Raw genomic sequence first — 16,504 nt, forward strand, 5'->3', positions numbered from 1 at the left:
CTAAAATATCAATTTATTGATCAGGATCAAGAGAAGACAGTGACAAAATGCTGAAAAATAATATTCATTCAAAAATGACTACAACATGATATAAAACAAGCAATATTATACTGTATGTACAAATGCAAAAAAATGCAAGTGGGATGTACATCAACTGCTATCAAGAATATTAAGAAATCCACTTCACCCATAGTAGATTTTGTGAATAATATTATAGAGATGCTTTTTGTCATTTAAGCCCTGACTTCACACTAATGTGTGAGTTAATGCTGATGTCAGGAATTACTTGGTCAGAATTTCCCTCCATGGGGATCAATAAAGTATTTAATTTACATATCTATCTGTCACATCAAACTCCCACACGGTGCAAATATGGCAAAATATTTCAAAACAACAAGGAAGGAAATGTGGCTCATTCAGCAGAAAACATCAAGATGCCACAGGTTTTGAATTTTGTCAAGTCAGTAAAGTGCACTTTTTCCTGCACACACACCCACACACGCGCACACACACACACACACACACAGACACAGACACGTAGTTCCTTGTTTGCAGCTTTATAAACCCAGACTCTACGACGTTCACTCTCACTTCATCACTTCATCACTTCATCGCTTCATCGCGTCATCACTTCATCACTGGTGCTGAAAGATCACGATGGTGAAAGCACTGCTGCTCGTGGCGCTGCTGACGTTCTGCTGCTGCATCACCACGCTGCACGGTGAGACCACTTTATTCTGTTGTTTTTTAAACATTTATGACATTTTTTCTCCTTTTGAGTGTTTAGTATTTTTATAGTTTGTGAAGCTGAAGTTGATGAAAAAGAAAGGTGTCGTATAAAGAAAATCTACTTCTCTTCAAACTGGAAAAAATATATTTTCAGATTATTTCAGTTATTTAAAAAGATGAAGGTGTCGTCTGCATACAGACACATTTGACTGAAAACTGGAAACAACAACATTGTAATTTGTGTAGATAAAGTTAATAGAAAGGAAATGTGTCATTCTTGTTAATGAAGTTAATGAAAGAGAAATGTACTAAATTATATATATTTTCATATTATTGAAAAAGAAAATGTATTATGTGTGCAGATAATGTTATTAAAAAAGTAAGGTGTCGTCTGCATAGAGAGACATTTGACTTATCTCCAAACTGGAAAACAATGTGTTTTATAATTTGTGTTGTTGTTGTTAATGAAAAACATTGTTTTTATTCATCAAACTGGAAAAACAATATTGTGAATCAAGAAGCAAGAAAAGTAAATGTATCCTCTGTACTAATGTATAGTTGTTTGTTGTCCAGCTATGCCTCGACACAGCTGTCGCTGCATTCACACCACGTTACAGCGCATCCCGACGAGGGCCATCTTTAAAATGGAGGTGATTCGTGTGTCAGGACAGTGTCGTCGCACTGAGATCATGTGAGTGACGAGTGGATGAGTTATCAGAGTCGCTGTTGTCATGGCTACAAGATGCTGCTGCTTCTTCCTCATCGTATTTCGGCCACAGCGGACCTTCTGCCTCCATCTGTGTCCTAACAGAAGAGGACATCGTGGACAGGGGTCTGCTCTGTGCATGGTGTCCTCTTCTGTGTCGTAGTAACAGACGTTCTGTTTTCCCACAGAATCACCACGAAGAGGAACTTCACTGTGTGTGTGGATCCAAACGCGACATGGGTCAACGGGCTTCTCTCTGAGCTGCAGAAGAAATGATCTGCCTGCGTCATAAACAGGTAAATAAATGACAAACAAGTTGTATAAAATGTGAATAGGAATTAAAACTAGAAATAAACTAAACATGAGTTTTCTGTGTGCTGGTTGTCGTTCATGAATAAATCAATAAAGCGAGAAATAAAGAGATTTCCCTGCGATCCAAAAAAGAACTTGTCCTGTATAATACTGACATTTTCTAATGTATGTGTTTTTACTTTTCACTCCATTCTAAATGATGATGATAATAATAATAATAATCGATTGTTTTCTTCTGTTTTTAATCTCAGGACTCATGAAGCCTCACTCGCTCTGTCGCAGTTGTCAAACGGTGAAATAATCCTTCTACTTCATAGTTCTTCATTCTATGAATCTTTCTATTGATTTTTCTTTGGAAAATAAATCTAATATAAAATGTTACCATGTTGTATGTGTCACAGATTCCACTCTGAAGATGTTTTGTTTTTAAAAACCTTATTTCCGTATTGTTTTACACAATATAACAAATAAAAGAAGTCAAACAAGTTGTGTTTCTGACAATTATTGCCGTCTAATCTGAAAACTAGCGATGAGCTGATACCACACTGGTCAAATTCACTGGATCAGATAGAAATATCAAATCTCATACAATCCAAAAATCCTAATAAATAAATATAATAAATACTCCAGTCATTTTAGACTGGATTATTGTTTATGAACCAACAATTAACACCAATAAGATTCGGGTTCTTATTTATTACCATTTATGTATTTATTTATTTATTTATTTATTAAGAATGAAAAAAGTAAACCTTGTGAATTTAAACTGAAGATAATATATCATGTATGTGTCGCTGTAACTGTGACCTCTGATTTTTATAATTCCTAAAGTTTATGAAAGAGAAAGCTGTCGTCTGCATACACAGACATTTTACTTCTCTACAAAACTATATTATTTAAGTTATTTAAAAGGAAATGAATCATTTGTGCAGATGCAGTTATTAAAGTGGGAAATACATTCTGTATATAGAGACATTGCACTAATAATCAGATGATTTTTCATAGTTTTTTTGTATTTTAAACTTTTATTCCCATTAATATTGCACATTTATTCCTTGTTTTTCCCCGTTCTTTGTCTTTTATTCCATAACTTGCCATTTTTCTGAACCTGGTCTGAAAAAGAAATGATGGTAAAAACTTATCTCTTTCTCTGCTCATTGAACTTTTCCTCAAATAAAATAGAATAAACACACACACACACAATGATAATGACAATTTTAAAGTAAGTTTTTCTGAAAGAAATTTATTTTCAACATTTTTTTTTTCAAACTTTCTGTCGACTCGAGAATTTTTGAATTTCCCAAAGATGTTTTTGGGAAATGGAGCAAAAGTGCGGCAGTAGTTTTATCAAAAATGCACAAAGACGTGGGAATTGAACTACAACTGCAGCATGAACAGAGTGTGTGTGTGTGTGTGTGTGTGTGTGTACGTACATCCCCTGTGCTTACGAAGGATTTGTCAGAATCATAGCTTCCTGTGTGGTTCTGCTCGTACACTGCGACTCCGGGAGTCTTGTAGTTTTTGCTCGATGCATAGCACAGCCCTGAGTTACAACGCAACGTACATAAAGGGCTATTACGTCTAATCATCTGACACAGATACAAAGTAGCGAGTCCACAGGAATCTGATGTGTGAGCCTCTGTGAATACATTCAGCTCCTGCTTATGAACCATGAGCTGATTCTTCTCAGGAAGGGTTGGTTTTTTTCTTTGTCTGGCACGATAAATAAATAGAATCTGATCACCACACAGGTCATTCATGGGGGGGGTCTTTGGCCGCTCAGTTGAAGGCAAACAGGACTATACTCTGTAAAGACTGCAGATCTTCAAAGAAAAAAAGAATATAAAGCTTATTATTAGTCAACTAGGGTTGCATTATTGCCATTATATGCATTATTTTTTATTTGTTAAAGGGATAGTTCAAGTTTTCTGATGTGTGGTTGTGTTCCGAGCTCAAAATGAATAGATTTAACCACTTAACAAAGGACTCAGTTAATTAAGTCTACGATATCTTAAGAACATGTTCACATCTCACCAAAGTCCAGAGAGAAGACCAGTGATTTTAGCTGGCGGGGACACAGGAGCTGCTGGTCCTCTGCTGCCTCGTGTGGTCACTTTGAGTCACTGGGTTAAGTCTAAATGAAATATTTCAAATGCCGAATTCACTAAGACATTTGAACATAGTGATGGAGGCAGCAGTGGATCAACAGCTCCTGTGTGTGTGTGTGATAACAGCACTGATTTTCTCTGTGGGCTTTGGTGTGGGAGAGTGAGTGGATTACAAACTGCTCACACTCACCGTTAAAGTACCTGATACAACCACACACCCCAAACATCCTGAACTATCCCTTTAAAAGCTCTTTAAACGGCATTGGGGCAGATTTGGCTGCAGCCGTCGACACATTGCAAACTCACGTCCGATTATTGATCATGATCAGTGAGAACGTACGAGACCCGTAATCCAGCAGAGAAGTGAACGTGTCCACGCTGGACTGTGAGGAGGAGACTTTCAGAACATTCATTTCTTTATTCACCTGCACGTTTGCTTTGACCAACGACATGAGGCCAAACAATTAGGAACAAATTTGTGACGAAAAAGTGACACAAGATTATTCATATTTTCTAGGGACAGCACAAACTCCATTCCATCCTTTTAGACTTTATTTAAACTATTTAGTGGTTAACAACACACTTGTGTCACTGAGTCATTTCAAACACATCATTCTCCATCTGTGGCACAAATATTCTGACTCAGCTAAAATGCTGCTGCTGCTGCTGCTGCTGCGCAGAGCGACGCATGTGATATGTAAATGTATAACGGACGGTGTGATTGATCGTCCCCGGTCATTTGATCTGAAAGCCTCCTCTGAACAGTGCATTCATGTTGTCATGAGATGAATTCATGTTGTCATTTCAAAGCTCAGCGTTAACTATGACGCCACACCAGTGGGAACTTTTAAATTTAAAAACTTTAGAATTATTACTATTATTATCACTATTATTATTATTATTATTATTATTATTATTAATAATAATAATGATAATAATAAAAAGTTTTTAATAATGATAATAATAATAATAATCTGATCTAAATTTAAAACCTGTACCTTTTCTCATCCTTGTATAACATTCAAATGTGTTCATTGTTGTCGGGCTGCAACCATTATTCCATTCATTGATTATTAATGAATTACTAAATTCATTGTCAACTATTTTCTTAGTCCATTTATTGTTTTGTTTTTTTAATAATTCAAACCAGTTTGTGTGTTTTTTCAGCTTCTTAAATGTGAATATTTTCTGGTTTCTTTGCTCCATAAAACAAAGAAATCATTCAAAATCACTCATTTCAGCGTCTGACAAACACTGATCAACACTGTTTGACTCTATTCATCGATTATGAAAACAATGGTGAGCTGCAGCCCTTAATTGTAGTGTATTATGTAGTAGTTTTTTAACTCTAAAAAGATTTACTCACATCAGCTGACACCTGTGGAGCAGATTTATGTTAAAAAGGTTTGTCGTCATAGCAACAGTCAGCCGTGATCATGAAAAAAAAAAGAAGAAAAAAAGCAGCTTCATCCCAAACCCAACATTTGGTATCAAGAATTTCTCAAAGGGAAAAATAGAATAAAACATTTACAGTGTGCAAAAACCAACAGGGCCAACACTTCACTCCTATTGGTCGGTGTCGTAGAGCTGGAAGGGTTCGGATGGTTTCTGAGTGAACTGTACACGGTCCTGTATAAACCTGGGTGGGGGGGCAGTGTTTAAAAGGGAGGGTCAGGAAGAGGGACAGTGGGCGGGCTGCACTACCTGTTGACGGGCAGGTGCAGCCCGTTGAGGGGGTTGAGAGGGTGGGGCAGGGGTGGGTGGAGCTCCAGCTGGGCCAGCAGGGAGAAGTGGTCCGAGGGGATGTGGGGGTGCGGGCAGCCCGTGATGTTGTTGTCCACGAGCCACTGGCTGTCCAGAGGTCCCAGCAGACCCAGCACGCTCATGTGGGTCTTAGAGAAGAAGATGTAGTCGATCACACCCTGGGGGCACAAACATGTCATGTGACGGCAATTTAGGACGGAGCATGATCCAAGTTTTCAGATATATCGTAGACTTTATTTTAATTTTATTGGCTTTGTCTTTTGTTAAGTGGCTAAAATCTAGTTTTAGTTTTCACTCTGCTGCTCCTCTGCTGCCTCGTGTGGTCACTTTGTGTCACTGAGGTCAATCTGAATGAAGGATTTTAAAAGCCAAAGTGACAAAATCAGACATTTGAACTTAGTGATGGAGGCAGCAGTGGATCAGCAGCTCCTGTGTGTGTGTGTGTGTGTGTGTGTGGTTTACAGACTTCAGTCTTATCATTAAATGTGTTGATTTATGTAAACCACAGCACATAGTCTTATGATGACGATAATAATAATGGCACATATCAACCCACGTATATTTGCGGTTATCGATCAATAATTCCATAACCTTTTAAACACAATGTGAACCGAAAGAGACGTTCCTACAGAAACGCTACTGTCACCACCTCAGCTCAGGAATCAAAGACAACATGATGTCGTGCAAGCGTTCGTCTGTCTCCACAGACGCGTTATCACACACTCTGTAGGTGTTCACATCAGCGAGGAAACGTTAATGGCAACAGAGGCAGAGAAATGAGTCAACATGTGAGCAAACATCCACCATCCAACGTTTCATCGATGAGTCATCACCCAACACAAGCGTCAGCAGCGAGAAGTGTGAACTTTACTTTCACACATTCATTTCCCTGTGTGTGATTAATGAATGCAGCAGTTAAAAACATGGAGACTCTGACCTCAGCTCCGCCCACACACACACACACACACAAGCACGCGTCTTATTGCGATTATCAACGTTTTATCAGTCCCAACAATCACAGAAACCCCCGGCTTCAGTTTAATATCGATATTTTATCCATATTTGTCACATGAGACCTGGATTAATTAGTGAAAAACACTCAAAGTGATTTCTCTCTATGTGTGTGTATATATATATATATATATATATATATGTACACATATACATATACAGTGGAGGAACACAAACCCTCCACCAAAGCTCTGCGTCCCCCGTCGTACCCGCTGGGTCGTCACAGGCTTGGAATAATTGTAAATATCTAACGTTTATAATCTGATTAACGTTACATATTTACAATTGACGGGGACTGGTCCATTCAGCTGTCGCTCCAAAATTCAGTAACCAATCAGCAGGCAGCTTTGTAAGTGAGGTGCTAAATGAGGGTGAACGTTGTGCTTTCTGGTGAGAGGGTTTGTACCTTGAAGTCGTACGTGTAGTTGGTGTAAGGCATCAGATTGCTGTCGTAGGCGCTCTTCAGCTGGAAGCTGTGTGTGATGCTTCCGTCAGAGTTGCCGTTCTTGCCGTTGCAGTTGAAGTTGGTCAGACAGTCGCTGTATCGCAGCTCCCTAAAGTCCTTGTGGTTGTCGGCGACGCCGCCGTCGCTCAGGTACTCGACCACACCTGGACGACACAGACATTCACACGTTCACCGTCCAACAGGAAACACACCAGTGTGAGACTCGGGCGTGAACAGGAAAGTTCTTTTTACCAGAATCCGGCAGCGAGTTGAGGTCAGCACACAGGACGATGGGGATGGACGAAGGGTCAGAGGTCGGCGAGCCGGTCGCCACGGAGCCCGACGCTCTCTCGGCGATGCTCTTCAGCTCCGACAGGAACATCATGGTCTGGATCAGCTTCACGTCCGAATATTCGGGATCCCAGTGCATGTGAGCGTTAGCCACCAGGACGAGCTGTCGCTCCTGAGGAGGCTTCATCCCTGACAGAGGAGAAAAATAATCTGGATTATCACAAGAATAAAGACGTTTTCATCAGCACAGACGAAACTTCAGAAAGTCAAACGATTACTAAAGATGAGAAGTTTAACCTGCTCATTCAAAACATAATGACATCAATAATCCACGCTGCGTAATCTGATGATGTGATCAAATCACAACACTTTCTAATCAAAGCCTCCAATGACACCTGGTGGCAAAAAGATGTTACTGCAGATGTTGACGTAATACAACATCAAAGTTAGTACTTTTATTTTACATTTGCAACTGATTCATTTACATAAACGCTGAATATTTCCCAGATGAACTGAAACAAGCATTTGATAGAAACCAGATTTTATGAAACAGATTAATAAACAATGAAACAATAATTAACAGATGAACTGCTGTATGAAACAGACTGATGCAGGAATAACGGGAGGCCTAAACTTTAGCCCGCCTCACCACTGGAGAACGTGTCCTTGTTGACCTCGAGCAGGACCGCCACCCCTATGTTGTCTTTGGTCATCACTCTGTTCAGCATGACCTCTGACCCCTCAGAGTTGGCCATCGCCACCTGGTTAAACTCCACAGTGTGTTTCTGCACCAGAGTGAACCTGGAGGAAAACGCACATAGATTTTTACACAATTTTACAAAAAAGACATTTGAACTTAGTGATGGAGGCAGCAGTGGATCAACATCTCCTGTGTGTGTGTGTGTGTGTGTGTGTGTCGTTAAAATCCGTGATTTTCTCTATGTGCTTTGGTGTGTGAGAGTGAGTGGTTTACCAAAGTCTAACAGTGAGATAAATCATCAGTTCAGATGAGTCTGAACTCACTTGTCGGTCTTGAAGAACACCGCGCAGCCGTCCACGTGTTTCCTCTCCTGTTCAGAAACCAGTTTGGCACGAGATTTTGGACAGAAGTAGCCGTCGTAGCCGCGCTCCTTTAGCGTTTCTAGAAACAAGGTGTAGTATTGTTCCGTCTCGACCTCCTGCAGACACACGAGAGGAGAAGAAGAAGAGTCCGTTCAGGTGTTGGCGAGTGGTTTTTATAGTTTGATGGTGGTCCTCTCTGTTTACCTGCAGGCTGATGATGTCGGCGTCACAGCTGGTGATTTCCTCCATGATGCCTTTCTTACGATATTCCCAGTTGAGAGCCCAGGACGGACAGTAGCCGTAGAGCTGCCGCGTGGCGTACTTATCACACAGCACGTTGTAACACATGACTGTGAACACGGCTGCAGGAGGAAAGAGTCACTGAGTCAACTGGCGTCAGACTTTGGTTTGAAAATACATTTTGTTGTTTTGCTCTGGATAAACTTACACTATTGAGGGGAAAATTCAGTGTTCATACATGTCTCAATATCAGTCTTTGAAAGCAGGAAATGACATCATCACGATGTGACGATATCCAGAATCAAAGACTCTAATATCTCACATTAGAATATTGATATAATATTGATTTATTGCACCGCTCATTTTCTATGTGGTATAAAATACTAATTTATACCACATAGAAGTGATGATGTACAGCATTAAAGCAGAACTAAAATAATCCAGATTACCTGTGGGGATCATCTGGTCTCGCTCTTTCAGAGTGATCCACGGTCTTTGAGGCAGCTGCTCTGGATGAACTGGAAAATAAAGATTAGCTCATGAGCAAAGAGGTAAACTTTAACTTTATATCTGTCTGTTGGTGGACATATAGAATAGCTCAGTATTTGGCAGTCAGTCTGTTTGTGGATGTATAGAATAGCTCATTATTTGGCAGTCAGTCTGTTTGTGGATGTATAGAATAGCTCATTATTTGGCAGAGATGTGTTTGTTTACCTGCAAGATTGTCAAGCATGTAGTTCAAAAGCTTCCTGGTTCCGTCGGGCTCCTGGTACAGGTTTAGGATGTCCTGGGACAAAGGGTTTCCTGCTCAACACACACACACACACATACATGAGAATTCATGATTTGTGATTTAATTGTGATTTAAGTCACACTCTCATTTCTATCATTCCATTTTAAATGAATTCAAATCAAACATCCATCTGTTAGGCGGATGAAGCCTGAGGTTCAGGAGCTGGACTCGTGTTTCCTGACGTCACAGACTCACCTTTAAGCCCCAGAGTTTGTAACTGGAACAGCCTCCCAAGTTCATAAGGCAGGACTCGCAATAGATTGTTGTTTAAAAGCAATTCCCTGTAAACACAAACACGTCAACATGTTATTTTTCTCTCCAACAATCAGCTGATTGTACATTTGTCCGATGTAGTCGATCCATGACTCCAACTAACAGCACAAGCTAAAATCACTGAGTGCTTTACAAACTTCAGTTTCCTGTTGGAAAGATCTGTCTCACAGTGAGATAAAGACGTGATCATGTGACGTAGACATCGTAGACTTAAAAACTGATTTTATGGAGCGAGTCTTTTGTCAAATTTTTTAACAACTCACACCAAACCCCATAGTGATTTTAGCTGCGGGGACACAGGAGCTGCTGGTCCTCTGCTGCCTCGTGTGGTCACTTTGTGTCACTGATTTAAATCATAATTAAGGATTCTAAAAGCCGAATTGACAAAATAAGACATTTGAACTTAGTGATGGAGGCAGCAGTGTGTGTGTGTGTGTGTGTGTGTGTGTGATAACATCACTGGTGGATGGCCTTTGGTGTGGGAGAGTGAGTGGTTTACAAACGTCTGTCTGAAGCCCACTTATTTCCTGGTGTCCCCATCGACAGGCATGTTTTCCTGACCTGAGAGAGACCATGTTGCCCAGCTCGGCGGGCAGACTCCGCAGCTTATTGGACGACAGGTTCAGGTAGACCAGGTTGGGCAGCTTGGCGATGTCCGGCGGGATGCGGCTCAGGTTGTTGTCGTTGATGTGCAGCGTTGTCAGGTGAGTGAGCGTCCATAACGAGCTGCTCAGGCTCCTCACGCGACCTGAGGTCACACACACACACACACACGTAATGAAAACTAGAGCGCCACCATGTGATGTAACAAGAGCACTGTGCTGAATGTGATCTTTCAGCTTCTTAAATGTGAATATTTTCTGGTTTCTTCATCATTCAAACATCATTTCTAGGTTTGACAAACACTGATCAATATTTTCTAACATTCTATGAACCAAACACGTGGTGCAGGTGATTATTTTCCTGAAATGATTTTATAAAAATCATAAATTCATTTTATTTTCTGGATATTAAACGTTACCATTTTATCTTCCTCAAATGATGACATTGTCTTTAAATTTGGATTTTGCACCTTTTGTGATGAATTTATGTAGCAATAATAAAAAAGAGTTAAAACTGTCAGAACTATTCTTAGATTTTTCTTCTCACGTCAGAACAATATCTGAATTCATGGACTGAGTCGTCATGTGACCCTGTTCAGAGTAAAAAAAACACCACATTAAAGAACATTCAGAGCGTCATGTGATCAGATACGGAGTGCAGCCGGTGGGCGTGCACAGTTATTATTATATTATTTAAAAAACAACCAAACTGAATCTGTGTTAATTATTATGACGTAAGTTAAAGGTGCAGTCTGTAGAAAGGGATTTCATTTGAAATGACTTTAAACTTTAGAATAATAATCCTGTTTATTTCCCTCATGACTGTCGAGCTTCTGGTTAACACTGAGCTTTGAACAGACATTAGTTAGTTATTGAGTTAGTGACAGTGACCTGATATCTCGAGCTCAGTCCAGTGAGACTTCTTCCCACTGGCCACCTCCTCTGCTGGCATGATGGTGTAACATCTGCGAGGATCTGGAGGGTCATATTTTTCCTTTGGCATACCTGGATATCTGCACACAACAAACAAACACACACACAAACAGCAAATACTGAGATGGAAGAATAAAGACAATATATTATAATAACAACTAGTTTATAACATCATGAATCGGGGGAGTTGAGGTCAAGTTTAGAGATTAACTGAAGAAACAAATCAGAGATTACATCTAAAAATGAATAAAGACGTGTCAAAATAAGATTAACCTTGGAATAACCTCAGAAGAGCCAGATATAGAATAAAAGAAAATATCATGCAGTAACTAAGTGACTGAATGATTTCCTCTGCTGTAGTCCAGTAGAAACAATAATTAGCTGTACGACATCATTATTACTGGGCGTACAAACCTGAAAGAGCTTTCTTTTACAGGTAACTTGATAAGTGTGATCAAGGAGCAGAAAGAGACGGCACAATATTTATCTATTAAAGCTAGAATTCCTACTGAAATACTGTCCTGAGCTACAGAGCAGAACACATAATGACCACTCCCTCCAACAAACACAGATGTTTGACACTGACTGATATTACTAAATATCTTTAAGAAACCTGATATATTTGATTTAACAAGAAAATATTAAATACAGAGAAAATCTGTTTCTATGTATAAACTTTCTCACGTAGCCACAGGTGGTTTATAGCATTATTATAATGTTGAAACCACGTTTATGATACAGGAGTCACAGATTTGTTATTTCTCTCTTTATCTGTGTCTGTTTGACGTACAGTCGGTTCTGATTCAAGGACGAAGTGATAAGATATTAGTGATGATGTGGAAATATGATCCACATTCACACTTTATTTTGATAACAACAATAGTTATTCACACTGTAACACAGAGGAGTGATTGAAACTTTTATCTTCGTCCTGCAAGAAAAAAGCTACACAAAATGTATTCATTTATTTGTGTTTATTTAGTGTTATTGTTTGTTTGTTTTTTTCAAGTTAAGATTTTGTATTTTCTTGTATAAATATTGAATTTAATCTGTAAAATCTGCCAGAAACAAGGACATGTTGTGATGTTTGTTTCCTTTTCTCTGTAATGTTTCCAATGTAAAGTTTCATTTACAAGTAAATTAAATGAGACTTTATTTCATACACAGAAATATTATATTTAGACTATAAATGTTTCCTGAGCTGAATACTGAACAGTTAAATAATAAGTTATAGAGTTGGTTTTACATTTAGTTCAGTCATAATAATAAAGTTCAAATAGGGTTGGAATGATTGATTTTAAGTTGATTATGAATGGTTACTAAATTAATGGTTGACTGTTTTGATAATTATTAATAATTAAAATACATTTCTCCATTTTTTCAGCTTCTTAAAATGTGAATATTTGCTGTTTTTTGCCCCATGACAAAAATATAGATACGTATTATAAAATGTTGACATTTGAGGACATCATTAATCATCATTAAGCTTTAATCAACATTTTATAAACCTAAAACAATAATGACCAGATGAATTAATGATGTAAATGAAGGTTATTTTCAGCTCAGTTTACAGGAAAACTAACTGACAACAGTTTACGAACATTCCTTAAAGTTCATTATTGTCATGACGGTCAATCCGTTGCCATGGAAACCTCGTGCGTTCACGTTGTTATTTCCTTATTTTCTTGTTGCTGTTATATAAATGTAATAAACATGTGACAGCAGCTGCGGGAACAGCTGAGCGGCGCGTGGCCAAACATAGCTGTGATGTCAAAAGTGACAAACACGTTGAGGACGTTCGGAGCGGCCCCGGGCCCGGGCCCGGTCACGGTCCCGGTCCCGGTCCCGGAGCACTTCAACCCGGCAGCAGCTGTCACACACACAGACACACAAACACACACTCGTGTTACAGTTATTTATAAATTAACACACTCTTTAAAGTCCACACACACACACACACACGTGAACCGAGCTCCAAGCACCGGGCTGGATTAGGTCGCTCGCGGCCGCAGAGGCGCACGTTGGCCGGACACAGCGTGGCTGAGTGAGTCGGTACAAGCGGAAGCGGATTTGAGAGTCAACCGTGAGCCGTGTCAGTTCCGGTAAAGTGTCGACAGAGAGAGGAGAGAGTGAGGCGTGACGTTACCTTCATTCGGGGGCGGAAAACGAGGATTGACGGAGAAAAGTGTGGAAGTCTGGACGCGACATGCAGCGGCGGCAGCGGCGGCTGTTGAAGCCGTTCAGACCGTGAACGTCTCGGAAACAGAGAGAAGAACAACAAACGACACTTCCGCTCGTGCCCGACACGCGCGCACGGTGCTCCATCTATTATTGATCCATCCGCATCTCACAGCTTTATGATAGATTTTTAATTTAGCAACTTATGGAATGCTATTAAAGTCAGGTAAATTAGTATTATCACTATTGTGATTTTGCATTTTGATTCCTATTTCTTTAATTTATTCGTTATGTTTATCATTATTATTATTATTATTAAGTACAGAACTGGACATGTGATCGGAAGTCAAACATGGAATCATCACAAATAGTGTAACTGATAGTACTATTGTTCATATATACAATCTCATATTTATGCGAGTTTCATGTTCTTCCAGAAAGAGAGTTTAACTTGAGATTATAGGTTTTCTCTTCCGGAACCTTCCAGAACGTATCGCTGTTGCCGCACGGGCCACAGTTGTTCCCAGACATGGCAACTTGCACGCGGACAGTGTGGAAAGGTCAGTGTGTGTCACTTATTGTCTCGCTATTAACATTAACATTAACATTAACATTAACATTAACATGAGTTTGCGTGTTTTTTGACAATAATGTGATTTCAGTTCAGTGTTTAACCGTTAACCGGCGTGTTAGCTTGTCGTTAGCTAATGACATTATAAATATGCAGGATTCTTTCTGTCTCTCTTTATTTTATTTACACATGGAAAACATTGGGAAACAATATTTAGGACTGAACTGTCCAGGGTGTACCCCGCCTATCGCCCTATGTCAGCTGAGATTGGTGGAGGATAAAGCGGTAGATGATGGATGGAAACAATATTTAATGTTTGTGTCGTATTCACACATGTCTTCTGTTGAATTCGGCATCAATGTAAACGGCAAGGCAGCTTTTATTTAAGGGGAAAATAGCAGTTTCTTCAATGTATGTTCCTTCGACCTCTGCTAAGCGTTGTCCAATTGCGGTGGGCGCTGACGAGCAATTAAACGGCTTTATTTGCTAATATAAGTGACGTTTGGTGGGTCACGTGTATGCCGAATTAAAAACCTGAATTCTAAAAAGTATTTGACAAACATGAGGTTATCATTTGACACATATTACAGCACTTCAGCCGTGTTTTGAAGCAGCTTGCTTGACACCATCTGCTGGAATGAAACAGATGGTGCTCATACACTTCCTGTGGTTTCTGTGTTTCTCAGTTTTAGCAGGATGTCAGCGGCAGCTGCTCAGTGCTGGTGGTCCGTCCTTCATCAACGTCCCACAAACACAGAGGAATCTCCCTGTCAGGACGTTTGCAGTTGCCAGGTGAGTTCACAAACTTTCAACCTGATCTTCCTGATCTTAGTAAATGAATTCATGTTCACTTCATGTCATGTATCCTATCTGACAAAAACAATTCTATTTAAACTTAGTATTTCAGTCAGGTTAATGGCGGTGTCTCATTCCTCAGAGATGGAAAAGTTGTGTAAATGTCAGTGTGGCCCAAAACAAAGTGCAACATTTTTGTATATATATCACAAAAGTGAGTACGTGTGTGTATGTATATATACGTATATATATTTTTTATATATATATATACATACACATATGTGTGCATATATGTGTATATGTGTGTAAGTATAGATAGAGATATATAGCTATACACACACACACACACACATATATATCTACATGTAAGTTAGTGTGACGTCAGTGACTGGATGAATATAATTTGAGCCGATGATGGAGGAAGCCTCGTGAACGATCACCTGTTGAAACGTCTTATAAATGAAAGTGTCAGTGTTTGTTTATCAAGAGAAATGTTCTCATTTGTCAGGACTTTCCAAAAGAAAGACAAGAAAAAAGAGGAGGAAGAGAAGAGCAAAGAGAAGAAGGTGAAGAAAGAGAAGGTTGTCCTGGACGACAGTCAGAGACATAAACCGTATGGAAAGACGGCGTGGGCGCCTGTGGACGACGTTTACGTCCGTAGGTTTTACCCCAGGACCACGTACGACGCAGCGGACGCCATCGACCTGCTGAAGAACTTCCAGGTTCTGGACTTCACTCCTCCCACGCAGCCCGTTTACATCGACCTGAAGCTCAACATGAAGCTGGAGAAAAAGGTAACGCTGGTTACCTTAAGTACTCGTTAATACCGGGACACTTTTGTGGTTTTACTGCCCTTTAAATACAAGAGTGACACTGGTTTGGTGTAAATGACACAAACATAATTACATTCATATGAATAATAGTCACACATCAGCTTCAGGCCTCACAAAGACTTGTCTTCATAAGAGTGAAGCCTTGGTTTTGTTTTGCTGTAACGCTGCACGTCTGACTTGTGAATCCATTTAGAATCTTTGAGCTCGTTTGATCACAACCTTTTTGTTTTCTAGTAATTCCACTAATATAATGTTTTGCTGTCTCACAGAAAAGAGTGGACCAGTTCACCAGCACCATTCTTTTACCGTTCCCCTTCACCACAGAGACGAGCAGAGTTGTGCTCTTCACTGAGGTAAAGAAACGAACTCTCGTCAATCTTCAGTTCCCAGTCCACTGACTGTGTGACTGTGTGTGAGAGTGACTCAGCGCTGAGCTCGTTCATTCATCGATTCATCCTCCTGTGGAGCAGCACGAGTGGAGCGTTTTAACGACCGTAACAAACATTAACACGGTCACATGACGTCTGTTTGTCTCTCTGCAGGATGAAAATCAGGTGAAAGTGGCGAAGGAGAACGGAGCTGATGTAGTAGGAGGAGTGGAGCTCATTCAGCAGGTTTTTACAATCCACATTAAAACCACAACAACAAGTTTCTGTGTCTTTTTGCTCCAAAGAACTCATGAACACACTCTGTTAATATTGGAATTCATGTTAAACTTGTTAATAAAGTTTGTGGAATATTAGGGGACAATGGTTAATAAATGGACAAATGTGAATATTTATTTATTTAAAACAAGAAAATCATTCAATCATATCCATTTCTCTTTGTCTGCTGATGTCATGTGCGCCCCCTGCTGGA

General features: G+C 39.8%; 3 protein-coding genes across 3 annotated transcripts in view; 2 read left to right on the forward strand and 1 right to left on the reverse strand.

Annotated features, from left to right (window-relative positions):
• Positions 1 to 567: 567 nt before the first annotated feature.
• On the forward strand, positions 568 to 2,232 carry LOC122769948 (cytokine SCM-1 beta). The gene is made up of 4 exons (XM_044026867.1): positions 568 to 721; positions 1,303 to 1,420; positions 1,624 to 1,731; positions 1,999 to 2,232. The coding sequence occupies exons 1-3, from the start codon at positions 658 to 660 to the stop codon at positions 1,709 to 1,711; spliced, it is 270 nt and encodes an 89-aa protein (XP_043882802.1). The 5' UTR covers positions 568 to 657; the 3' UTR covers positions 1,712 to 1,731; positions 1,999 to 2,232.
• A 2,990-nt stretch (positions 2,233 to 5,222) lies between these two features.
• On the reverse strand, positions 5,223 to 13,541 carry cnot6l (CCR4-NOT transcription complex, subunit 6-like). Its single transcript, XM_044026783.1, has 12 exons — positions 13,416 to 13,541; positions 11,228 to 11,349; positions 10,296 to 10,482; positions 9,657 to 9,742; positions 9,383 to 9,472; positions 9,118 to 9,186; positions 8,633 to 8,790; positions 8,390 to 8,544; positions 8,016 to 8,167; positions 7,328 to 7,555; positions 7,037 to 7,239; positions 5,223 to 5,777 (listed from the first exon to the last, which is right to left on the reverse strand). The coding sequence occupies exons 2-12, from the start codon at positions 11,337 to 11,339 to the stop codon at positions 5,556 to 5,558; spliced, it is 1,662 nt and encodes a 553-aa protein (XP_043882718.1). The 5' UTR covers positions 11,340 to 11,349; positions 13,416 to 13,541; the 3' UTR covers positions 5,223 to 5,555.
• A 297-nt stretch (positions 13,542 to 13,838) lies between these two features.
• mrpl1 (mitochondrial ribosomal protein L1) overlaps positions 13,839 to 16,504 on the forward strand; it is a 4,348-nt gene continuing 1,682 nt past the window's right edge. The window contains exons 1-5 of the mRNA XM_044026784.1: positions 13,839 to 14,007; positions 14,705 to 14,810; positions 15,322 to 15,607; positions 15,916 to 15,999; positions 16,189 to 16,260. Coding sequence (XP_043882719.1) covers positions 13,977 to 14,007; positions 14,705 to 14,810; positions 15,322 to 15,607; positions 15,916 to 15,999; positions 16,189 to 16,260 — 579 coding nt within the window. The 5' untranslated portion in view covers positions 13,839 to 13,976. The remainder of the gene's footprint in view (positions 14,008 to 14,704; positions 14,811 to 15,321; positions 15,608 to 15,915; positions 16,000 to 16,188; positions 16,261 to 16,504) is intronic.

The sequence above is a fragment of the Solea senegalensis genome, linkage group LG5 (assembly GCF_019176455.1).
Source record: "Solea senegalensis isolate Sse05_10M linkage group LG5, IFAPA_SoseM_1, whole genome shotgun sequence".
Lineage (NCBI taxonomy): Eukaryota > Metazoa > Chordata > Actinopteri > Pleuronectiformes > Soleidae > Solea > Solea senegalensis.